A 25,572-nucleotide genomic window follows, 5' to 3' on the forward strand; every position below is an offset into this window, starting at 1 on the left:
TAGAAACTGTACATTGGAGGAGGTTGGGTAGGTGGGGGGGGGGGGGGGGGGGACTGTACATTGGAGGTGGTTGGGGGGAGGTTGGGTAGGAGTGGGGGGGGGAGCTTGGGTATGAGGGGTGGGTGGGGGACACTACAACTGTGCAAGCAAAACTGTACTGAATATTGACAAGACCATACTTGGTAATTTACTGTACATTGGAGGGGGTTGTGTTAGGACATTTACAGGGGCCAGTTTCGAATTGCAGTCTCCCGTAGGTGTTTTTTGAGTGTTTTTGAATGTGGGTAGGGATTCACATTCCTTTACAGCTTTGGGTAGGGCGTTCCACATTGATGTGGCATAATTGCGAAACGTGTTTAGTCCCTTGTTTGAGCCGAATCTGGGTTTAACATGATTTGTGGAGCTCCCTCTGGTGTTGTGATCGTGGTATTCACTGACCTTTGGGAAGTATTTTGACATGTACATGGGTACCTTGGTCGTGTAGTGTATCTTGTAGACCAGGCCCATTGCAAGTTGCTGTACTCTCTCGTCTACTCTAAGCCATCCTAGGTTGTCAAAGTGGGCAGGGGTGAGGTGGGTTCTAGGAGTAAGGTCAAGCAGTAGTCTGACCAGTTTGTTTTGAGATGTTTGTAATTTTGTTTTTAGCGCCTTTGAGGTGCTTTGGTACCATGAGGTGCAAGCATAGTCGTAGTACCCTTGAATGAGTGCTCCTGCCAGAGTCTTCAGGGTATTCTTGTTTACCAGTGAGGAGATCCGGTACAAGAATCGATTTCGTTGGTTGACTTTTTTTATTACATTGGATGCCATTTTGTCACAGGAAAGATTTGCCTCTAGGATGGAACCCAGGTAGGTAATATCTTCTTTACTTGTGACAATATTGTCACCCACTGTAACTGAGAAGCCGTCGGTCTTGCTGAGTTTATTTGAACCGAAGAGAATGGACTCTGTTTTGCCCATGTGTAATGATAGTTTATCAGCGAGCCATATGCAGATTTTGCCTAGTTCTGAGCTGAGGGTTTTTTCAACCTGTAACTTGTTCTTGTCAGAGACCAGCAGGGCTGAGTCGTCCGCAAACAGGAACAATTTGCAGTCACAAGCTGACTACATGTCATTTGCATAAATTAGGAACAGTAGCGGACCTAGTATGCTTCCTTGTGGAACACCACAGCTTACTGTGAGGGGGGGGGATACAGCTTACATACTGATATTAGTGATGGAGTATACATACTGATATTAGTGATGGAGTATACATGGTGATGGAGTATACATAGTGATGGAGTATACATAGTGATATTAGTGATGGAGTATACATAGTGATATTAGTGATGGAGTATACATAGTGATATTAGTGATGGAGTATACATAGTGATATTAGTGATGGAGTATACATATGTCTCACCTGTCCAGAGATCCAGTACACATCATCTTGTATCTTTATTTTTTATTCTCTTATGTTATTCGTCTCATCCTGCCTGCACCTCAGGGATAAATAAAGATCCATCTCATCTTGTTTTAAAGGAGTTCAGTCAGACCTGCTGGGTAAATGTGTTTTTGGCACCCCTGTGTGGACAGGCCTGGTCATTGCTGAGCTGTCTACTTAAAAAAAAATGATTTAACCTTTATTTTACCAGGTAGTCACTTGAGATCAAAGATATCTTTTTCGAGCAAGACCTGGCCAAATAAAACATGAAGCCTAATAAGCAGGGAAATGCATCAGACGGACAGGATCTGAACAAATCAACAGTTCAATTAAACTGTTGTGTTGCAAACCACTGCAGCAGGAGCCATTTTAATTGTATTATTATTTTTGCCACTTCGTCACAGTATTTGATGATCACAGTTATCACACATTACGATATTTTCATCCGTTTGATGGTTTGTGATTTTGATTATATTTTGACAGCCGGAAAAATAGGAGGATAAAAAGTAGATAAAAAAAAAAGGAAATATAAAACGTAAAAAAAAAAAAAAAAAAAAATTACCGGTGTGCTCAATAGACTCACAGGAATTGTGTAAAGTTGCCCAAATAGTGCTAGGAATAGCAATGCATGTCTCCTTTTTAAAAGGCTCAAGTGAATGCCATTTATTTGTAATTGTACCAAATACATGATTAGTGAATTGATGACCCAGATGACTATGCTTTCTGGAAAGTTTTCATAGGCTAAATGTGAAGGTATCGCAGTTGGACATATCTCAAACCCTGCCCTCTTTTCTTGATCCTCCTATCACAACTTGGCAACAGTTGTGATTGGAGGATCAAGAAAAGAGGGCAGAGCTTGAGACATGTTCCACCGAGCTGTACACTCTCGCTCACTACAGTGATGCAACATGTAAACTAGTAATCAAAACTGGGAAGACGGTGACCGCTGTAGTAGAAGATGGGACAATGCAGCGTACTTACACAACACTGTCTTAACACAAATTCAGATCGAGCTGTCGGAATAGATCCATCATTAGTAGGCCAGTCGCCAGTCGTCTATCTAGAATGCATCATTTGCTGCTTGAATGAACGGTTGGCTAATCAGTTGGAACATCCCTACCCAAAACAATTTTCAGAGATTCTTTTTCCACATATCTTCCATTCACAATATTTTCCCTCTCGACTCATACATTCCTGGAAAGCCTGTTCGGGCGCCTGTGGAAGATGATATCTGTTCAGTGACATAATATACAAGGATTCCTTGTGTTAACCGATTTAATAATCTCTTTAATCCTCTATTTTGAATCCGGTTGTGTGTATTTGTAATGTTACACATCATTGCCAATTGCCATTACTTAATAAATCATTATTTGGCATCACATTGCCTAATTTCACAGTGGTTATTTGCACGTGTTATTGAAACCCTATGCACACGTATATGGATATTTTTTGAAAACATAGTATTTCGGCCTGCCATCCACGTGACAGAGGGAGCTAAAAATGAAGCTTTTTGAAAACTCCTTCCAAGGCGGAGATTTAAAAAAGAAAAAACTGTTTTCCCTGTATAGTGTAAGTGTGGCTGGAGCTTTTGGAAACGCTAACATCATGACCAATGGCCCTTTGTCCACATGGGATAGTTTTGAAAACTTAGTATTTTCTCTGCAATCGGGACCATGGAGAGCTCCCTGTTGCCTGCAGGTCAGTTCATGAGTGTTTTTGTGTTAAACTTTTCTAAAACACCCTTGATTTTTTTTTATTGTATTTATTATTATAATTTTTTAAATATATATATATAAACGGGAAGGGTGTGAAAATGCGTTTTTAGAAATATATCTGTGGACGTGGCCAGAGTGTGCAAGTGTGGTTATTTGCCTGAGCAGCAGCAGCAGCAGCAGTGGTGTGTTTGTTTACGGTGGGTGGTTAACGAGGCGGACGTGTTTGCCTTGCTGGAGGAGTGTGTTGTGTCTGAGGGCCCTATCAGCCCAGAGCCTCAGGCATGGCTGCAGGGCATGCAGCGCACCGCCAGCATGGATGAGTTTGTTAGTGTAATTATAAGGCTCACAGTGGAACTAGGTAGACACACATACACACACCCAATCTCTTTCACTCTTTCTCGCTTGCTCCCTCTTCTCACCCTCCTCGCTCTCTTTTCGCTCGCTGTCTCTCACTCACTCTCTCTCGCACACGGTGTTTTTACCGAGTAGTAGCTCCTCTTCCTTAGCCTTCGATTCACAGACCTCATTAGTGCAGAGTAGTGTATTGTTACAGTGATGGGGCTCTCAGCATTAAAACAGCCAAATTAGTGTGTATCTTGTGTGCATGCGGGGAGGGCGTGTTGCCGTCTACTGGTTTCGCTCCCTCCTGTTGGCCGATAGCCCTGAAAAGTAGCTTTTAGCTGCAGGCGCATCATGATTAATTTAAAATCGCTGGGCCCTTGAAAGGCATTTCATTTATTTCTTTTTTTTTTTCACACCAGTTTATTAAGTCAACTTTGCCCTTCGCTCTCTGAGCTCTAGTGACTGAATTATGCAACCAGAAAAGGAAAGTGAGAGGGCTGGTCACATACTGTATGAGCGTATGTGTGCTCACCGCTTCAGTGTATACATATACATGAAGCCCTGTGCTATCGGACATAGATCCCGCTCTGTACTTGGGACTCGGGAGTTGGCTTGGTGAAATGGATTTGGCAGGACATGGGTTTGAGGGTGGATTGCTGTTGTGGTTAGAACAGCCGAACCCACAACTAGAGATGTCACAACTTGAGATTTTGAAGGTATGATTATTGTAAAATTTCACGTTTTTCACGATTATTATAAAATAAATAGCTTTATCTTTTAAGATTATTCAAGATAAACTTAAGATGTATTTATATATTATGATATCTATACATGTGAAAATAAAAATAAAAAAAGTATCCCATAGCATACTTACACATAGAGGGAGAAAGTGGCCTATTAGCAGTCTTAATCATTTATATAATATTTCAAATAAAGCTAATGAACTGCACTATTATCATCAACTATCCAGTTCGTTTTATGGTGTAACGTTTGGCTAAATTTATAATGGTTAAATGGGAATATGAGAGAGAGAGAGGGGGGGGGGTGTAAAGTTATCCCCACAGAATAAAGTAAAAGCACAAGAGGACTGCTTCACTGTGAACTGCTCCAGGGTCAGTTTAACAGTTTGTGGCCAGCTTGGAACGTTAGCTAGTTTTTATTTAACATTTTTTTTCTTGATACAGGGATGAATGGTGATCTTGATGATCATTAGACACGTTAGACCCTCTGGCAGTCGCTTTTCAACAACCCCCAGGTCAATTTCTTTTATCCACAACACACACACACACACACACACACACACACACACGCATAAGCCATGCATAAGGATAGCCGTTCTTTGCATGCGAGCACTGGCCTTACCAAGCAAATGGCAATAGCTTTTCTGCTGGCAACAGCGCTGCATGCACTCATATTTACACAGGCATGAGCACGTAAACTGGCATCGCACACACTCTGGCACCAGTGTCCTACCATCTGCAATCTCAGGAAAGCTATTTTGCTGGTGGCATCAACAGCCCCAGACCTGAAAGGCTCCTCAACACCCAGCCAGCTCGGCACACAGGCAGGACTGGGTACAGAGCCTGGGGCCTGGAGGCTGGACCTCATGGACTGCTAGGGGTCTAGGAGGGGTCACAAGGCCAGGCTCTGTAGCACCACAGGACAGTGTGGTGCAGATGGGTTTGGTCCGAGTTGTGAGGGTAGACTGGGTGTAACACAAGGTCCCATGCCAACGCCTGTTACTGTGTATTTTTCTCCAGAGAGAAGCCAGCGACTGCTCACAAGGCACTTCAGACCCTCTCTTGGAGGCATCAGGGACTATTGTCTAGGGCTATGATTCATGTGTTTACAGCGATGCTAGTCAGCAGTTGTTGGTGTGGTCTTTTTGCTTTAATAGTTACCATTCTTCCTCTCTTTTAGGACTACAAGCCAGAAGAGGATCCAACTATATTCAAGTCGGCCAAGACCGGCAGAGGACCCCTGGGACCCGTCTGGAAGGTACCGCTCTGCTAGTGGAGGGAAGGGGATGGTTCTGATTATCCTCTACAATAGAATTCAGTCAAACCTGAAAAAGTCATGGAATTCAAATTTCTGTTTTTGTTTTCCTGACCAAGACGTGGAAATCTTGATTTTAACTGTTTTATATAATTTATAAATGTCAATCTTGGCGGCTTGTAGATCCAGTCATGCGTATGCAATAATTTAACCCAAATAAAAATGTCAGATTATTTAAATCCCAAGTGATTAGTGCAGCTGGCCAACATATAGCATGGGATATTCTAATCTATATCTAATATATGTAAAAAGTTGAACATGGACAAATATAGTTCATGGTCATAGGTCATGGAGCCCTACAATATATCGCCACTGCATTGCTAGGGAGTAATGTATTGTTTGTATACTATTATTGCTTGGGGAGTAATGCTTTTGTGTATACGGTGTAAGAAAGGATGGGATGGGAGTGTGGAACTTTGTACAAGCCCTTTGGGCTTCGTTCCCTCCTAGCACTGTTCTTTTTTTATTTTTATAATGTGCTAAATAAATAAACTAAACTAAAGAATATAAACAATTCCTGGGCTGTCAACATTGTCCCCAGTAACCTGGCGAGATCAGCCGAAATAACGGCATTATAATAGGAATATGTGTGGATGGAGGATCCAGACTGTTGAACAGTAGAACCAGGAGGAGGAGGAGGAGGAGGAGGGGGAGGAGGGGGTGCTCACTGGCAGGGCTGCAGTTTGATGAAGACGAATCACCTCTTTCCCTGCTCTAATTGGCCGTAATAGAAATCGCAAGTCATCAGGTCAGAGTAGGGCTATTCTGTCTGAGCTCCGCTGCCTGCTGCATCCTCACACACGCACGCACGCACGCACACTCTCAGCCAGGACTGTTTACACTAGCCGATGAAAAGAGTGAGAGGGGCGGGGTGGGGGGGGGGCAGGCAGGCAGGCGCGCGTGTGTGTGGAGGCACTGGTTTTCTATTTGAGATGGTAACAGCTTTGTATAATGAGTGGTCGTGTGTTTTTGATGGAAGTGAGAAGTGAAGATGGAGCAGTTCTGTGTCCCTCTACTCGGAACTCTCAGGAATGTCTGCCGTCTTTCCTTTTTTACTTCATCATGGGAAAGTTTCCTCAGTTTTGTGTTTTTGGAAAAAAAACAAGTGATTAATTAGATCATTTTCCTGCCTGTTGTGGACATGGAAAAACACTGTTTTTTTATTTTTTATTTAACGGTGTAAGGCTGGGGGAGGGGAGGGGGTAGTTAAGTGACAACAGAGACACAATTTCTGCCACCTTCTTGGAGCAATACAACTCTTGTCTATCTCTGCATGCACACATGCCTCCGTATCGGAAAGCCTTTGTGTTTTCTGAAAACTCCTGCTCCTTTGAGTGGGGGGGGGGGGGGGGGGGGGCGAGGGGGAGAGAGAGGAAATGTCATCGTAAGTGTTTTGATGTGTTATCCGTTTTATGTGAAGTTCTCCTTTTAGCGATGACAACTTTTCTAAACCCACCGTAAATTTAGAAATGTTTCTCATTTCCCCCCCTCCTCGCTCTCTCTCTTGCTCTGTCTCTCTCCCTCCCTCCCTCTTGCTCTCTCTCTCCTCCGTGATTGCGGCATCAAACGGCGCCGGCAACGGGGTGACTGAGGCGGGTCCCTGGCATTTCCTCCCGGAATGCAGCGTTAGAATGAAGTGATTAATTAAACAGGTGTTCTCTGAGGGAGAGGGTGTGTGTTCTATAGAGGGGGGTGGTGGTGCGAGCAGGTCCTAGGTGTTAATAATGTAACCGGCTTTGCACCGAGACGCCCCTTATCTGCGACGCGAGCGGCGTTTTATCTGGCTGCCGCGGCCACAAAGGCGAGCCTGTCGGGAGCGGTGTCACTGTCGGGGTGGGGGTGGGGGGGGGGGGGGGGCAGGGAAATGCTCCCCTTCATCTGGAGTTTATCCACTTTGCTCTGCTCCCTCTTCTTCCTCCTCCTCCTCTTCCTCCTTCACAGGGAAGCAGCAGATGGATTTAGAAAGTGTGTTGTAGATTATGGGACTTTTATCTGTGCTCTGTACCTCCTCATATTGATAATTATTTCAGTGAGCGCTGTACCCAAAAAGCATTATGTATTAGTGCCATTTTAGCTTTGAATACAGCTGAGATTAGTCTTAAATTATTATTTTTTTAATCTAATTCTTACACCTGTTTTTCGCTCTCCTAGGAGTGCACCCACATCGGAAAATTGGCATCAACTTTTTGTTGATGACGTTAGATCTGCAGTGTTTATTCGTATTGCATGTTGCATCATTATGGATGATTTAAGTTTGTGTTTGGTCATAATTGCTGTGGCTTTTTCTTCGCCAACAGAAGGAGCTGGTTAGTAAAACGGACTGCCCCAGGATGTGTGCCTACAAGCTGGTTACAGTCAAGTTCAAGTGGTGGGGCCTCCAGACCAAGGTGGAGAACTTAATCCACAAGGTTAGAGGACCTGTTCTCTCTCAGCTTTACACATCACACTGGAGAACTTCATCCACAGGTTTAGAGCAGGGGTTCCCAAAGTCGGGGTCGCGACCCACAGGAGGGTCGCGAGCCGCCGCGGAGGGGTCGCCAGATGATTTTTTTTTTTTTTTTTTGCAGTCAGGCCACTGAACATAGAAGCAGGCCAGGACAGTGTTTCTAGTTGCAGCAGCGCAATAGTTAGATAACCTAGGTGGGGAACAACCAGGAGATCACTGCAACTCACACAAGTTTGAGAACTATCTCTCTCTCTCTCTCTCTCTCTTGCTCTCACACACACACACAAAAGGAGCCGCATGTGATTGGTGGAGGCGGGACCCTTACAAAAAACTGTTGTTGCTAATCATTGACACATGCTAGCCTGTAATAATCCCCCCCAGAAAAATCTACTTTGCATTTGATATATTGCAAATATATGCCATCACACACTGGCATTTAAAGGGTTAGAATTATAAAATTAATATGTGGTGTTATGATCAGGGCTGAAGTTGAATAAAAGATTGTATTATTTTCAATCTGACATTACAAAAAAACTGAATCCATCAAAATCAGTGTTGTTGCTAATCATACATATAATTATGCTAGCCTGTTTTTTAACAATAATTTGTGATGCCATCACAAACACTGGCATTTAAAGGGTACAAATAAAAAAAAATGCCTGCACCAGAATGCAGGAAATGAAGTCTTTGTAACAAGAAATGTCCTGGTGGGGGACCCCCAGACCCCCTGCTTAAAAAGTGGCCTGACTGGCGCTATATTTTGCACTATATTTCCTGGCCTGAATGATTTCCCCAGTCCGGCCCTGGTTAAAAGCCTCCAATGCTTATTAGTGTGTGTGCGTTTGAACGTGTGCATGTTTCAACCATACAGTACATTTCCATTTCTAATTTTTTTTTATTTTTTTTTTATAAATGTTTACCTCCTATAATAGTGGGGGTCGCGGCTCTCTGACCCCGTTATTTTTGGGTTGCGGCCTGAAAAGTTTGGGAACCCCTGGTTTAGAGGACCTGTTCTCTCTCAGCTTTACACATCACAAGGTTAGAGGACATGTTGTCTCTCAGGTTAGACATCACAAGGTTAGAGGACATGTTGTCTCTCAGGTTAGACATCACAAGGTTAGAGGACATGTTGTCTCTCAGGTTAGACATCACAAGGTTAGAGGACATGTTGTCTCTCAGGTTAGACATCACAAGGTTAGAGGACATGTTGTCTCTCAGGTTAGACATCACAAGGTTAGAGGACATGTTGTCTCTCAGGTTACACATCACAAGGTTAGAGGACCTGTTGTCTCTCAGGTTAGACATCACAAGGTTAGAGGACATGTTGTCTCTCAGGTTAGACATCACAAGGTTAGAGGACATGTTGTCTCTCAGGTTACACATCACAAGGTTAGAGGACCTGTTGTCTCTCAGGTTAGACATCACAAGGTTAGAGGACATGTTGTCTCTCAGGTTAGACATCACAAGGTTAGAGGACATGTTGTCTCTCAGGTTACACATCACAAGGTTAGAGGACATGTTGTCTCTCAGGTTAGACATCACAAGGTTAGAGGACATGTTGTCTCTCAGGTTAGACATCACAAGGTTAGAGGACATGTTGTCTCTCAGGTTACACATCACAAGGTTAGAGGACATGTTGTCTCTCAGGTTACACATCACAAGGTTAGAGGACATGTTGTCTCTCAGGTTACACATCACAAGGTTAGAGGACATGTTGTCTCTCGGGTTAGACATCACAAGGTTAGAGGACATGTCTCTCAGGTTAGACATCACAAGGTTAGAGGACATGTTGTCTCTCAGGTTAGACATCACAAGGTTAGAGGACATGTCTCTCAGGTTAGACATCACAAGGTTAGAGGACATGTCTCTCAGGTTACACATCACAAGGTTAGAGGACATGTTGTCTCTCAGGTTACACATCACAAGGTTAGAGGACATGTTGTCTCTCAGGTTAGACATCACAAGGTTAGAGGACATGTTGTCTCTCAGGTTAGACATCACAAGGTTAGAGGACATGTTGTCTCTCAGGTTACACATCACAAGGTTAGAGGACATGTTGTCTCTCAGGTTACACATCACAAGGTTAGAGGACATGTTGTCTCTCAGGTTACACATCACAAGGTTAGAGGACATGTTGTCTCTCGGGTTAGACATCACAAGGTTAGAGGACATGTCTCTCAGGTTAGACATCACAAGGTTAGAGGACATGTTGTCTCTCAGGTTAGACATCACAAGGTTAGAGGACATGTCTCTCAGGTTAGACATCACAAGGTTAGAGGACATGTCTCTCAGGTTAGACATCACAAGGTTAGAGGACATGTTGTCTCTCAGGTTAGACATCACAAGGTTAGAGGACATGTTGTCTCTCAGGTTACACATCACAAGGTTAGAGGACATGTTGTCTCTCAGGTTAGACATCACAAGGTTAGAGGACATGTTGTCTCTCAGGTTAGACATCACAAGGTTAGAGGACATGTTGTCTCTCAGGTTACACATCACAAGGTTAGAGGACATGTTGTCTCTCAGGTTACACATCACAAGGTTAGAGGACATGTCTCTCAGGTTACACATCACAAGGTTAGAGGACATGTTCTCTCTCAGGTTACACATCACAAGGTTAGAGGACATGTTGTCTCTCAGGTTACACATCACAAGGTTAGAGGACATGTTGTCTCTCAGGTTAGACATCACAAGGTTAGAGGACATGTTGTCTCTCAGGTTACACATCACAAGGTTAGAGGACATGTTGTCTCTCAGGTTACACATCACAAGGTTAGAGGACATGTTGTCTCTCAGGTTAGACATCACAAGGTTAGAGGACATGTTGTCTCTCAGGTTACACATCACAAGGTTAGAGGACATGTTGTCTCTCAGGTTACACATCACAAGGTTAGAGGACATGTTGTCTCTCAGGTTAGACATCACAAGGTTAGAGGACATGTTGTCTCTCAGGTTAGACATCACAAGGTTAGAGGACATGTTGTCTCTCAGGTTAGACATCACAAGGTTAGAGGACATGTCTCTCAGGTTAGACATCACAAGGTTAGAGGACATGTCTCTCAGGTTAGACATCACAAGGTTAGAGGACATGTTGTCTCTCAGGTTAGACATCACAAGGTTAGAGGACATGTTGTCTCTCAGGTTACACATCACAAGGTTAGAGGACATGTTGTCTCTCAGGTTACACATCACAAGGTTAGAGGACATGTCTCTCAGGTTAGACATCACAAGGTTAGAGGACCTGTTGTCTCTCAGGTTAGACATCACAAGGTTAGAGGACCTGTTGTCTCTCAGGTTACACATCACAAGGTTAGAGGACATGTTTCTCAGGTTACACATCACAAGGTTAGAGGACATGTCTCTCAGGTTACACATCACAAGGTTAGAGGACATGTCTCTCAGGTTACACATCACAAGGTTAGAGGACATGTCTCTCAGGTTACACATCACAAGGTTAGAGGACATGTCTCTCAGGTTACACATCACAAGGTTAGAGGACATGTCTATCAGCTCACAATCTCCACTTAAGAGTCTCTCTCGCTGTGGCCTGGCGGCCAAGGAGCTGGGATTGATGTGGACGGGTCAGTTCTGCTCTATGGCCATTTCTCTACCTCTGTGTTTATTACCAAGATAGACACAGTCTTTAACACTTTAATCACCGGAAACGCCGGAACTCGTCATTCCCCGCCATGCTCATTCTGCCGAAGACGCCGTAACACGTCTTTGATATCAATATTTCAAAAATCTGTGATCGAAATCATATTTCTCCCCCGGGGACCTGAGATATACTGCTGAGCTCCACTCAACTCTCTAACGGTTCAAGAGCGCCATCTGGTGGCCGATCGGCAGATCGCCCAACAGGAAGTCATGTGGATGAAGTGGTGCTCACCCATATTTCGTCCGGGCACTCGCTATCATTAGCAGGACTCCATCTTGACACAATGGATGTCGATCGGTTGCAAATAACTCGACAAACATGATTTGGACGTATATACTATTATACAACCTGGAAATGGATCGGCTATTTCTACATCCCATAATATGAATATCTCTGCTCCACGCTCATCGCCCAACGCTATGAGGAAGCGACGGTAAGATTCAGCGTTTTTTTTTAACGTGTTCCATATAAACTGCTCTGATGATCATATCACCCACACTAGATGAATGATATAACGTTGCCCACGGAATTATAAACGCCCCCCCCCCCCCCCCCCCCCCCCGCCCATCCGGTCAACATCAGATCATACGTAGTAACTCCTAGAATCACGTCCAGTTGACATTTTTTTATCTCGCACAGATTCCTACCAAACTGTATTTGATCATCAATATAATGCATTTAGGGCTATAAATCAAGTTCTGGAGAAAGCTGCAGAAAACGATAAAAACATACTTATACTTTAGACCGTATTTTAGTATGAATATGTGAATGAAAAAGTATAACGTTGCTACACCCTGAACAATAGATATAGGACATTGAATGGGCCATAATAATGTCAATTTAGCAATACAATTTAAAAAGTTATAGCCCTGCAAAGAAGGGGAACTTCTCCATAGACAAATAGAGATGGCGAGGGATGGTAAATTATGAATTTAACCATGGCGATCAAAGTGTTAAATCAACAGTAGCTCTTGTTTTATTTACTTCCAAACATAACATTGTTCCTGTCCTCTCCAACCGCCTCTTTTCAGCAAGAGAAGAGGATCTTCACTAACTTCCACCGCCAGCTCTTCTGTTGGATTGATAACTGGGTGGAGCTGAATATGTGGGACATCCGAAGGATGGAGGCAGAGACACAGAAGGAGCTGGAGGAGGTTAGTTGGACAGGACTTGCACATTCTACACAATAAACACTTAACACCCCTGTGTGCACACAGTGTACACTACACACCGTATGAGGCGGCATTGTCCTTGTGCTCGAACCTAGCTACTACCAAAGAGTGAGGGTGTGTGTGTGGTCTCGGGCGTTGTCTTCTTATGGTTGCTATGGCTACAGATTAGTCTATTGAGCAGCATTGCAGCACAGGGCTAGTTTTTCTCCTGGTGTGGCTTTTGTTTTCAGTTCCCTCTGCTCATGATGGGTGGAACAGACTAGCGCAGTGCAAGAGTGATGAAATGAGGAAGCTTGCTGAAAGGGATTCTGATCTCCTTCCTAACGATGCCTTCTTTTTAAAGGTATGATCTGTAATGCCGCTAAACGGCGACCTCTGGGCGAAAGAGCCCTGCTCGGTGTTGCGCTTTGTTTACTTTTTTGTTTTGGTGTGATGTGTCGGTTCGGAGTTTAGTAACTTATTATACTGTAGATTTCTCCAGACCTCTCTTGGTAAAGTCTGAGGTGTAGCCAGCAGTAACCCTTCCCCTGAACCCCCTGAAATACAATCCACATCAGACAAAAACTGTAAACAAAACGTAGTACCATGTTGTCATCTTTTGCTTAGAGGTTGCTGTTTGACAACATTATAGTTTCTACCGTTAACCCTTAACACTTTGGATGCCAGCCACGTGTTTGTCGTTAGTTCATGCCGACCGTTGAGTGCCCCGTCAATGCTATATAGCGTTTTTTTTTTTTTTTTTTTTTGCCGATTTGAATTCATATTTCATCAATCGAGCCTCAGGTTAGTGTTGCAGACTCTCTCTGAGCTCAATTGGGGAGATACCGCCCCCTATCGTCTCTCCCTGTGTAACTGCACCCCATTACTTTAGACCAGGGGTGCCAAACCTTTTTTTAACCAATATCTACTTTTTAATTTACCACCTAGCCGAGAGCTACCAGCCAAAATTGTATATTGTAAGCCGTCATTTGAGGCTTTATAAAAGCAGCATAATGAACACATCTGTCAGTGCCGAGTCCGACCTCATCTTACATTTTTTTTATTATTTTTTTTTATAATCGAATTTAATTAATCGAGATCTACTTGAAATCAGCCCGCGATCTACCTGTCGATCGCGATCGACTGGTTGGGCGCCACTGCTTTAGACTGACGAAGGGGGGGGGGGGGGGGGGGGGGCAGTTTCCTCATTTTACTTTTCCGTCAAGGCCAACTGAAGAATCCATTGTGCTGTAAAACGCGTGGATTATGTATTTACAGTACCCAACACTGTAATCAATAAGCGTGATCGATATTTGGAATGGCGATCAGGAATTGGAATCATCTTTTTGGATAACATCTGATCTGAGGTAAGGAATTTATTTTACCAGTCTTGGGATAATCAGAGCTATTTTCACCTACCGGTATATATCAGCGTTTGTCCTATGCGTATGCGAGTGTGTGTGTGTGGCTGTGATCGCTGATGAGGAAATGAGAGAATCGATTTTTCAGATAGATTTGAAAACTATTCATAAATAGGCCAAAAAATGACCGTGTTTGTGTATGCCAGAATATTCCAGTAAATGCCGATTATCACAGAATCTTTATATTTTCCTTAAACGAAGGCTTTTCAAAATGCTATAAAACGGAAATGAAGCGATTTAAAAAATAATAATAAAAGAAAAATCCGTTTCGACAATGTTGACTGCAAACAAGTCATTGATAAACGACGGGCAGATTAGACACATAGCCATAATTTAAAACATAGATTATGCGTTCACAACGCTATCATTGAAGTGGGTGGTGGCATTTAACCATGCTTTACCATGTTAATCAGTGGCACTGGAAGTGTTAACATGATTTATTGTATGTAAAATATCTTATTTTAATATTTGATTTGAAGAAGTCATTGATTCAACAGATCAAAACATATCCATGTATTTGCCTTTCAACTGAACTGACCTATAACCTTTATGAATAATCCCTGTCATTGTGTCCATGCTCTTTATTTCCTCAGTGTCTTATGCTTCACTGTCCCTACGTCATCTGCAATTATTTTTTATTTACATTTCATGTCACAATTTAGCATTTTCTGTCTTTACACTGCTAATCATAGTAATGATGATTTCCAGATTAAATGCATTTAATTTTATTCTTGACACGGAATGGAACCGTGTTGGGGATGTAAGGGAGGGAAGATAACATTCAAATTAAACTCTATGGTTACATCCTCGCCACATTCTGGATAGTAGTTTATATCCATCAAAATTGTATTCAGTATTGGTTGGTTATATGTATCTTCAAATCACAAGTGGCCCCGTGTTCATGAATATTACCGTGGAAACAGGCTTTGGGGATCGGGTATCGGCCTCTGGAAGTTACAACAGACGCCATCTGTGGAGGATCACCCATCTCAATTTGCATTGAGAAATCATTAGAACTACAAAATGTAGAAAAACAGTTTCTCCCATGATGGTGAGAGTGATCCTCTACAAATGGTGGCCTGCCCGTCAGATTCCCAGTCGTTTTGGGGGTTTCCTCTAATCTGGATTATTGTTATATAGGGGATAGGAAGTTTGCGTCACAACAAACAAAAACTAAAAAATCTAAATCCTGATGAGTATAGTTGTAGAGTGATCCTGTGTAATCCCAGGGAACTCTGTCAAACAGCCCTTTAGTGAAATCCACTTATCACGTTGCCATTTTTCGCCTGATTATCGAATCATCCTGAAATCACTGCTAGATTATCGGTATTATGTTTCCTCGTGCATGCACGAAAGGGGACGGGGGAAAACCGGCCCTCCGTGCGTCTATCGCAGCCAACGGCACGCACACACACACAGGCTGCAATCGCGGGAAAGGAATTATCAGATCAACGCAAGATTGGTAATATATAGTCCTTACCTTGTCTCTGATGTACTGCAAAAAGAATAATCCAATTATCTGATCGCCATTCCAAATATTCATCGCAATCGTTTGTCCGACGTTATCCAGCATTGCACATGAACGGGCGGGCGGATGAACTCGTCGAGGCAACCGTGGTGACCGCTTGTCTTGCCGGAGTATTTAGAACCCGCCCCCACGCCGCAGCTCGGCCGAGAAAACAAACCATAATTTCAAATGGAGTGCAATAGTGGCTGCAAGGCGTTAGGCGGCGGTATTGGCCGTCTGCAATCTCAGACACATTCAGGACAGCATGCACATGGTGCCTCGATTGATTATGAATGGCAATAGCGAATAAAAGAAATAACGAAACAGAAACGTAGATCTACGTGAACGGCAGTCAATGTGTTTAAGGGGACATCGGTGTGAATAAGAAAGTAAAACTGGTCAATGTATACATGGTCTTATACCCATGTATACTAACACCACTAGCCTGTGGGATAAGGTGGTGGAATACAACATTCCTGCCATTTGCTGCCTCTGTTGCCCTTTTCAGCGTGTCTGTCAACTCCCTATTAACACCCACTTACAGGGTTCCCAGTCATTAACTTGCTTCTTAAACACCAGTTTTACTATACTATTAACTGTTAAAGACGAGCTGAAATTAAAGGGCCAATCCTCACCAACACACAACCCAAAAAAGAAAAAGGGGAATTGGAAGACATGCATTGACCTATCCCAAACCCGCCCTCTTTTCTTTATCCTCCAATCACAACAGGAAAGAGGGCAGTTGTTTGAGATGGGTACATTTTCATTCTCTAGTTGATTGACTGAGCACTTAGCAGAAGACGAGATATAAATATGAGTTCTAAATTGTATTTGCTGTATTTTGGGGCTTTAAAATATAGAAAGTTCCAAATAGCATATTTTCCATGTAAGAAATCTTATTGTCAAGGAAATTCTGAATTGGGCCATTTTAAAGCAGGAAATGTATTTTAAAAAGGCAATCAACAAATGGTATGATGGATGTTAACAAAATTTCAAGGGAATGTGTATCGGTGGTATTTGTCATTGAAATGGACAAACTTGCTTTCCATAATGGCCATTCATATGATTTGAGACTAACAGGCTTGTAGCAATACATTAGATGTATGATCATCTCTAGCTTGCTTAACCACATTGATACTAAGTGGGTAATTCTTTATTATTATTTTTAATATAATATATTAACTAAATCTCAAACATTCTAAATGATATTTCAGTTGGAGCCCTGTATCCCTCCCCATAACCGTAACAGGCTTACTGACTCTGTGATTTTACATTTAGATGCGTAAGAAGGGCTCTGTGCGAGGCACGAAGGCAGCCGAGGAGTAGCTGTGCCAGGTGTAGGTCTGAGGGAGGCTATGTAAGTCTGGGGGCTGCTAAAGGCTTCCTTCACCACCAAGTCTCGTGGATTCCTCTCTTGTATTTCTGCATGGCTGGCTACGCTGCTTTGACTCTACACGCTGGTGGTGGTGAGAGAGGGTTTTATGGGCCACTGTGTGCTTGTGTGCATGTGTGTGTTGTCAAACGTACCTCCATAGCTCAGTCTGAATTAGTTAATCAATAACACCAGATCTCTGAGAAATATGAAGCATTTGCCAGGTCGTTAAGTGTTTTGCTGACCTAATGAAAAACTCTGCCTGCCTGTGTGTGTGTGTGTGTGTGTTTGTGTGTGTGTCTCTCTCTCTCTCGACTCAATCTCCCTGCGTGTATCCGACATCTGTGCGGACTGTTCTCAGAATCACTTCAAGCGCATTTTTTTAAAGGACTTAAGAGATGGCAGGCAGTCAAACGCATACAAAGACTGCTTACTGAAGCCTTTTACCTATAGTCTAGAGAATGGCTATAGAGAATACAAGGCAGAGACGGTCCTCCCTGGCACCGCTGGCTCCCATTCCTGTGTATCACATTCTCTAAGGCCTTTTTAACACACACTGGTTCCCTCTTGGCCTCCCTCTAAATATCAATCTGAGTGCTTTTGGATGTACACAGAGAAAAAGGGGAGGAATCCAGGCTGGACTGGCTCAAGTATTCCTGGCCTGCCACCAACACGGACCCCCAATCCCCCCCCCCCCCATTGCATCCAACCCGGCATGTGTTTCCCATTTTCCCCCAGAGTAAGTAAACAGGCGGGTGCCATCAAAGAGGGTTGTGGCGAGGAGGACCACTAGGCCTGGACTGAAGGGTCAGCAGGGTCACTCAGCCTATATACCACAACATTATGAAGGAAGGTTTAGTCACTCTGCCTATATACCACAATAATAATATAATGCAGGACCTGTTGCAGAGGTCTTTATTCGGCATGCAACGACACTCAATGTTTTTTAGCGGTACACACAGCGGTTAGTTTAGCACACACACCGGAACACACACGCATGCATTGTCTCTTTAGGATCGCCGATGCGATTCGTCTCTGCGATTAACCCATCCCGGTCCCCAAGCGGGAATCAAACCCTGGACCTTCTTGCTGTGAGGCGACAGTGTTAACCACTACACCACCGTGCCGCCACAACATTATGAAGGAAGATTTAGTCACTCAGCCTATATACCACAACATTTCATTATGAAAGAAGGTTTAGTCACACTGCCTATATACCACAACATTATGAAGGAAGGTTTAGTTACTCTGCCTATATACCACAACATTATGAAGGAAGGTTTAGTCACTCTGCCTATATACCACAACATTATGAAGGAAGGTTTAGTCACTCAGCCTATATACCACAACATTATGAAAGAAGGTTTAGTCACTCAGCCTATATACCACAACATTATGAAGGAAGGTTTAGTCACTCAGCCTATATACCACAACATTATGAAGGAAGGTTTAGTCACTCAGCCTATATACCACAACATTATGAAGGAAGGTTTAGTCACTCAGCCTATATACCACAACATTATGAAAGAAGGTTTAGTCACTCAGCCTATATACCACAACATTATGAAGGAAGGTTTAGTCACTCTGCCTATATACCACAACATTATGAAGGAAGGTTTAGTCACTCAGCCTATATACCACAACATTATGAAGGAAGGTTTAGTCACTCAGCCTATATACCACAACATTATGAAGGAAGGTTTAGTCACTCAGCCTATATACCACAACATTATGAAGGAAGGTTTAGTCACTCAGCCTATATACCACAACATTATGAAGGAAGGTTTAGTCACTCAGCCTATATACCACAACATTATGAAGGAAGGTTTAGTCACTCAGCCTATATACCACAACATTATGAAGGAAGGTTTAGTCACTCAGCCTATATACCACAACATTATGAAGGAAGGTTTAGTCACTCAGCCTATATACCACAACATTATGAAGGAAGGTTTAGTCACTCTGCCTATATACCACAACATTATGAAGGAAGGTTTAGTTACTTTGCCTATATACCACAACATTATGAAGGAGGGTTTAGTCACTCAGCCTATATACCACAACATTATGAAGGAAGGTTTAGTCACTCAGCCTATATACCACAACATTATGAAGGAAGGTTTAGTCACTCAGCCTATATACCACAACATTATGAAGGAAGGTTTAGTTACTTTGCCTATATACCACAACATTATGAAGGAAGGTTTAGTCACTCAGCCTATATACCACAACATTATGAAGGAAGGTTTAGTCACTCAGCCTATATACCACAACATTATGAAGGAAGGTTTAGTTACTTTGCCTATATACCACAACATTATGAAGGAAGGTTTAGTCACTCAGCCTATATACCACAACATTATGAAGGAAGGTTTAGTCACTCAGCCTATATACCACAACATTATGAAGGAAGGTTTAGTCACTCAGCCTATATACCACAACATTATGAAGGAAGGTTTAGTCACTCAGCCTATATACCACAACATTATGAAGGAAGGTTTAGTTACTTTGCCTATATACCACAACATTATGAAGGAAGGTTTAGTCACTCAGCCTATATACCACAACATTATGAAGGAAGGTTTAGTCACTCAGCCTATATACCACAACATTATGAAGGAAGGTTTAGTCACTCAGCCTATATACCACCGCAGCCTATTGAGGAGTGCTTAGTCAGCCTTAACTTGTACAACAGAACTTGATTATGTAGGCGTCGGAGAAGCAGGCTTGTCACCAGAGCATCACCAGACTGGCAGCAAAGAAATATGGGTGGGGGAAGTGAAATGAGTAACGCTCTCCCCTCCCTTAAATACCCACGGTTGAAGGTCCCTTGAGCAAGGCACTTAAACACCAACTGCTCCAGTGGAGCTGCTCAGTGGCCAACCGTAGACTACTGTAGTTGTGCTGCGCAGCTCCCAGGTGTGGATGTGAAACGTGGCGGTGTGCTGGGTACAAAATAACAACAAAGAGCCTAGATGCCACAACAGCGCATGGAAGAGTAGAGTGCCAAGTCGGTCACCTTGCAGTACATATACCACAGCAGCCTCCATCTATAATGTCCTGTTTTCCCTATGACAGAAGAGACTGGGAAGGCGGTCTCGAGCTGAGGCGTTAGCCTAGTGGTAGGCAGTGTATTCCTGGTTCCTGGAGTGAGAGTCTTGTGGCTAGAACACTGCACTGGGGTGAGTGTGAAACACTGTGTTGTGGGAGGGTGCGCTAACTGGCCTGTCTGTCTGTCTGTCTGCTGCTGCTTGTGTGCTAACATCGGCTGGTGGCAGAGAGGGAGCGAGGTGTGAGGGATGGGAGTGGGAGAGAAAAAAGAGAACCTTCAAGATGGCTCCCTCTTCCTCATTAACATACAAATGGAATTCTGCAGTTGAAAAGGAGTCTGTTGCTGTGATTGAGAAAAGGGGAGGGTGGGAGGAAAGGAGGTAGGAGAGTAGCTCGGATGAATCCTCAGGCCGTTTCATCAGATGTGTCTAGTCCTCTGTTTAGGGCCACAGTTTGCTTCCACTGTTCCATTAAGCTGTTCGGCGATCAGATTCGGGCCACTAATTTACTTTCTACAGCCATCGGCCTCGGGGGGGGGGGGGGGGGGGTGAAAGTGACTCTGATCTACTGTACCTGAGACAAACAAGGGGGGGGTCGATGAGCCATTTGGTGGCGTTTTCTCTCAAAAGCTACATATGTTTGCAAAGCTAAATTTGTATACATTTTGCAAATATAACATTTTTCATTCAGAAAAAGTGAATCCCAATGCCAGACTCAATGTATATAATATATATATATACATATACCTGGCTCTTTCACAGTAACTACCAACCATTGGTGCAGAACTCCACTTGTTGACGCATGCATCCACTAAACCTGCCCTTACTTGATGAGACGTAGTAGATATAATGCCTGTGTTTTTATTTGTCTCCTTCGTTGCCCATATAGCTTCGCGAACAAGGCGAAGTGCGAGGAACCAGTGCTGCCAACGATGAATGAAAAGGACGAGGATTTAACTCAACGGTGACGAAGACTGCCAAGAGGTGCCCTCTATACTGTAGATGCCACCTTGGCTTTGGTCTTAACTGATCCAGGCTGTCCAGGAGGGGGGCTCTGCTACCAACGATCAATAGAGCGGCACCCTGATCTGCACCCAATCATAGACATTCTATCCACCGAGGAATTGATTTCTAGAAAGCCACACGATCCTACTAAAGGCTCCAGTTAATTTTGATCTCCTGGGCTGAGAAAGGCCTGCTATTATCAGCACCATGTTATTGACAACCTACACTCTGGATAGCTGGGACGAGGAGCTACTTGGGAGTCGGAAGATTTACAAAAGCAGTTTTAATTGTGTGATTCCATAATGGCAGATGTTGGACCAAGTACTTTTAATATTTCATTCTGAGAAGAATTTGCCTCTGTAGTCTGTTGCCATTTGTGATTTCCTTTTGTGTTTACGTTCTTCATCATTCCTCTCAAGATGGTGCCCTCCCTGGCCTTGCCTCCCCCAGCTTTTGCCTTCTCCTCTCTTTTTAGCTGTACATAGCTCAGTGGTTTGCATTCCCTGGCATCTGTCTGTACCTCATATTCATGTCCCTTCCTGCCATAACCTTCATTAAAAGATTACTAACACGGTTGGCACCTTGGCCCTCCCTAATCCCACCCCTACCAGACCCAAAACACTGCATCTTATTAACACTCTTGACAATCTTGTCCATACAAGTATTCACACTCACTCCCATGCAAATTTAACACAAACACACTCTCCACACATGGCGTGTAAACGGGGCACGCGTAAGTACAAACACAAGAGGGTTGATGCACACTGCACACACACACACACATCCAGGTGTGAATGCCTTTGCCGTGACTGATCTCTACAAAGCTCCTGCTGGGCGGATCCATGCAGGCTCATTCAGCTCGAGGAAGTTACTTTGGAAATGTTTACAGATCTCACTGTTTTTCCCACACACTCTCAATTCTAAACACACACACACACACACATGCGCATGTGTGTGCGCCCAGACACACACACACACACACACACATCTCCTCCCTAGCGGATGTCCCCGGAGACGAAACGCACTGAGAAACTGTCCCAGATGGTGCTACACCCCTCCAAGTCTCTTGTCTGGAGCTACAGTGCACCGCTCTGCTCACCCCACCTCACTCATCCCACCCCAGAGGCCTGCCTTGCTCCACCGTTTCTCATGTGGCGTGTGTGTTCCTGTTGTTCTAGGCCTGCAGAGCAGGGACGACCGGTAGACTGTAACCGCCAGGCCTCATGTGCACGCTTCATGCTGGGTCTGTTTACAGAGTCATAGCAGCCTTACCCAGTCAACACCAGCATCACATACACACACACACACACACACACAGCCAACCTTGCTTACTGGACCTCAGTACTGCACCGTACCTCTACAACCGCTCGATCCACCTCTCTCGTCTGGGCTCTGGCTGCGCTCGAAGGGCTAGCGCTAGTCATCTAGCCATTAGTCCCTGCTTAGGGAGCCCTACCACAGGCTCCTTTTTCAAAAAGCTCTCACGTTGTTGTGATTCTCTCTCTCGTCTCTGAGGTTGTAGGAGCATGCATGCATTCCCTCTCATGTTGGCCCGGTGTTTTCTGATTCATCTTTTCTCTTACACCTTGTAAGCTAGTGCATTTGATTCAGTGGGTGATACTATAATGAGAAAGAATTGCATTCAGGAAAACCAGCACACTGTATTGTCCACAGATGTACACCTCTGCCTCAGACTAGTGGGTCTGGTGGCTCTACTGTAATGCCATATCAGTGTCTCTTGCCTCAACCCCACAGTCCTTTTTGTTCTAGGCTTTTGCGCTCTGGAATCATGTGTCCATGCCTTACAGTGTTATTACTAGTGTTACATTCAAGCCGCGTCTTCAATACAGAAACCTTGATGCTTCTCTTTTGTTTGCAAGTTTTCAATTTGTGTGTGTGCAGGTCGGTTAAATTAAAAGACTTGAATGGAGATGTATTTCAAATTGCTATTCAAACTCTTGCTTTTTATTTTTTATTTTTTTGCAACCATGCTTGCAGATGTAATGGAATATTTTTGAGGAGTGATTCTAAATATTTTTATATTTTGTAAACCTTACAGGGGGGTATGACTTCCTCTGTAACGGGTTGATTGCTTGCCCAAAGAGTGTGAGTGGATCTCTGATGTAATTCGTTTACATGCATTCAGCACTTGTCTTACCACATGCTTTCCATGGGCAATATGGCAATACAGACTCCTCACGATGCTAGGTGGCTCTAAATGTAGTCCATAACTGTACGAGAGGATGACGGACGCCCACTGAACTTCGTAACTTGTTTTTTGGAGATATCCTAAGATATCCTCAGTGAGGTAATTTTATGTGTGAAACGATTGGTTTTCAATTATGATCAGTGGTTTTCAATTATGATCAGTGTCTCAAGTTCTTATCTGTATGACCTCTGCTGTCTATTCAATAAAAAAGTCAAAGGACCGCTACCTAAATCAATGTGCGAGAGGGAGTCTTCATAGGAGAACTACAGTCTGATCACAACCTAAAATCGACAGCTGATTGATTTCTAGAAAATAAAAAATTAGCTTTTAAATGTTTCTGATAATCTGTTGAAATTCAGGGGACATGGTAGTGAATGTATAATGTTGTTGTGCCTTCTCTTTCTGTAGATTTATTTTGTGCCAAAAGTCTACATTGTATCAAAGTATCAAAATAAATTTCACCAGAAATCTTTACCGTTTATGCTCCATTTTTATTTTTTATTTTATTTTCAATAGACTAGGTTGACCTCCATCCTTTGAGCCATGCATCCTTCATATATCATCCGATGGATGGCCTAGAAGATGTACACTCCAGAATAGGACATTTAGAAGAAATATTGGAAGGCAAAATGTACCCCTGACTCCCCCTTTCCAATAACCTGACCCGCCATATGGTCTGCGTATAACTTGAAGCCTGACTAGATTTTCACGTGATCTCATGAAGCCAGCTGCCATGCAAGGTTACATTTTCAGGGCTATTTTGTGAAATTATGGGACAATTTGCTTATGCTTGAAAAGCTATTCTGATCCAGGATTAAAATTCAAATACTTTAATGATATTTGAAAGTTCAAATATGTTCAGCAAATCTCTGTTTCATGTGGTATGTTGTAGTTGGGATTAGGGCTTCATTCAAATTTGAAGAAATTGTTTTTATTGAATACCAAACTGTTAGTCTAGTCTAATGCAATTGGATTTTTTTGTTTTTTCTTTCAACATTTATGAGGTGAACTGGAAACTCATCACTGGGCTCTTTTTTGGTGATTTTGGAAAAACATCTGCAATAAATGGGTGCTACACAGCGCAATGCCTAATGATTGTTTCCTATTGGTACGTAACACTCAGAACGGCAAATACAACAGACGATTAACTTGTTAATTGTAAGCATTTTACACCTGCTTTGATAATAATAATAATGGGTAGATGTCAAATAATTCTATATTTTAATTCAATTTGATCATGCCTCATTTCAGGCTGAATTCAATAGTGGAAGTACATGATGAGGTTGAACTGTTGAGGTGCCCTTGAGCTAGGCATTCAGCCCCCAATTACGCCAGTGGAGCTGCTCTTTAGCCAACGGTGGAGGACTCTGCATCTCCCACTGTGTGAAAAGTGAAGCAAGACGTTTCTGAAAAAGAGCATAACATGCTCTGAAAACCTTCCCTGGCTAAATAAAGGCAACTTGAGCTTTGTCTCGTTGAACGTGATATGATTGATGTGTCTGTGTCAGAAGCCGAGACTGGGTTGACTGAGGAGGACCGAACTGTAAAATGCACATCAGATAAGAGAAACATTCCTTCATAAAGTATATTGGTGACTCCCACTTGACCTTGTCTATCCATCTCACGGAGGTCAGAAGAGTCTCACAATAACAACGGAATCCTGAGCTAGAGAGCAGGAAGAGCAGGCGGTCTGCCGGCTGAGATATCCGCTGTTTTATTGTTTGTGGAGAATGGTCACATGTGCCCATCACGAGGAAACAAAGTCCTATCTGCCCCCGAGCAGGCAAATAATACTGTTTCTAAAAGGGGAAATGGGCAGGCAGAGTCGCCCACACACCTCCTGTTAACAGGCAGCTCACAGCCTCACACTTCACTCTACGGCAGGCGAGCATCCATCCATCCCTCCCTGTCTCTCCACTACTGCAGAGAGGATTAAGTGACATGTCGTGGGCAAGCCTGTGTAGTTTAAATAAACGAGTGAACAACAGATGAATAGAAGTAACGACTCCAAGGAAGGCACAACATTTCCCACAGCAGGACACACAGGCATCATTGGCTTAACACGTTCACAAAGTTGACACACACACATGGCTAAGATACGTGGTGGTGATGCACAATACAAACGTGTTCAGAAACATAAAATCACTCATTGTTTATATTCTTTAAATCTGTCTCGTTGAATTTGTATTGTACAGAACGCAGCTGGACTGATTATGCCGGT

At 43.3% G+C, this 25,572-nt stretch overlaps 1 protein-coding gene across 2 annotated transcripts in view; it reads left to right on the forward strand.

Annotated features, from left to right (window-relative positions):
• LOC311229961 (phosphatidylinositol transfer protein beta isoform-like) overlaps positions 1 to 24,057 on the forward strand; it is a 51,398-nt gene extending 27,341 nt beyond the window's left edge. The window contains exons 8-12 of one of the 2 annotated variants that reach the window (XM_084316066.1): positions 5,398 to 5,475; positions 7,830 to 7,940; positions 12,668 to 12,790; positions 16,994 to 17,072; positions 21,027 to 24,057. In XM_084316066.1, coding sequence (XP_084172192.1) covers positions 5,398 to 5,475; positions 7,830 to 7,940; positions 12,668 to 12,790; positions 16,994 to 17,041 — 360 coding nt within the window. In that variant the 3' untranslated portion in view covers positions 17,042 to 17,072; positions 21,027 to 24,057. The remainder of the gene's footprint in view (positions 1 to 5,397; positions 5,476 to 7,829; positions 7,941 to 12,667; positions 12,791 to 16,993; positions 17,073 to 21,026) is intronic. The other variant, XM_084316067.1, reaches the window with a different exon arrangement.
• Positions 24,058 to 25,572: the final 1,515 nt, after the last annotated feature.

Source organism: Notolepis coatsorum (genome assembly GCF_963971535.1).
Source record: "Notolepis coatsorum genome assembly, chromosome: 1".
NCBI classification, from domain to species: Eukaryota; Metazoa; Chordata; class Actinopteri; order Aulopiformes; family Paralepididae; genus Notolepis; species Notolepis coatsorum.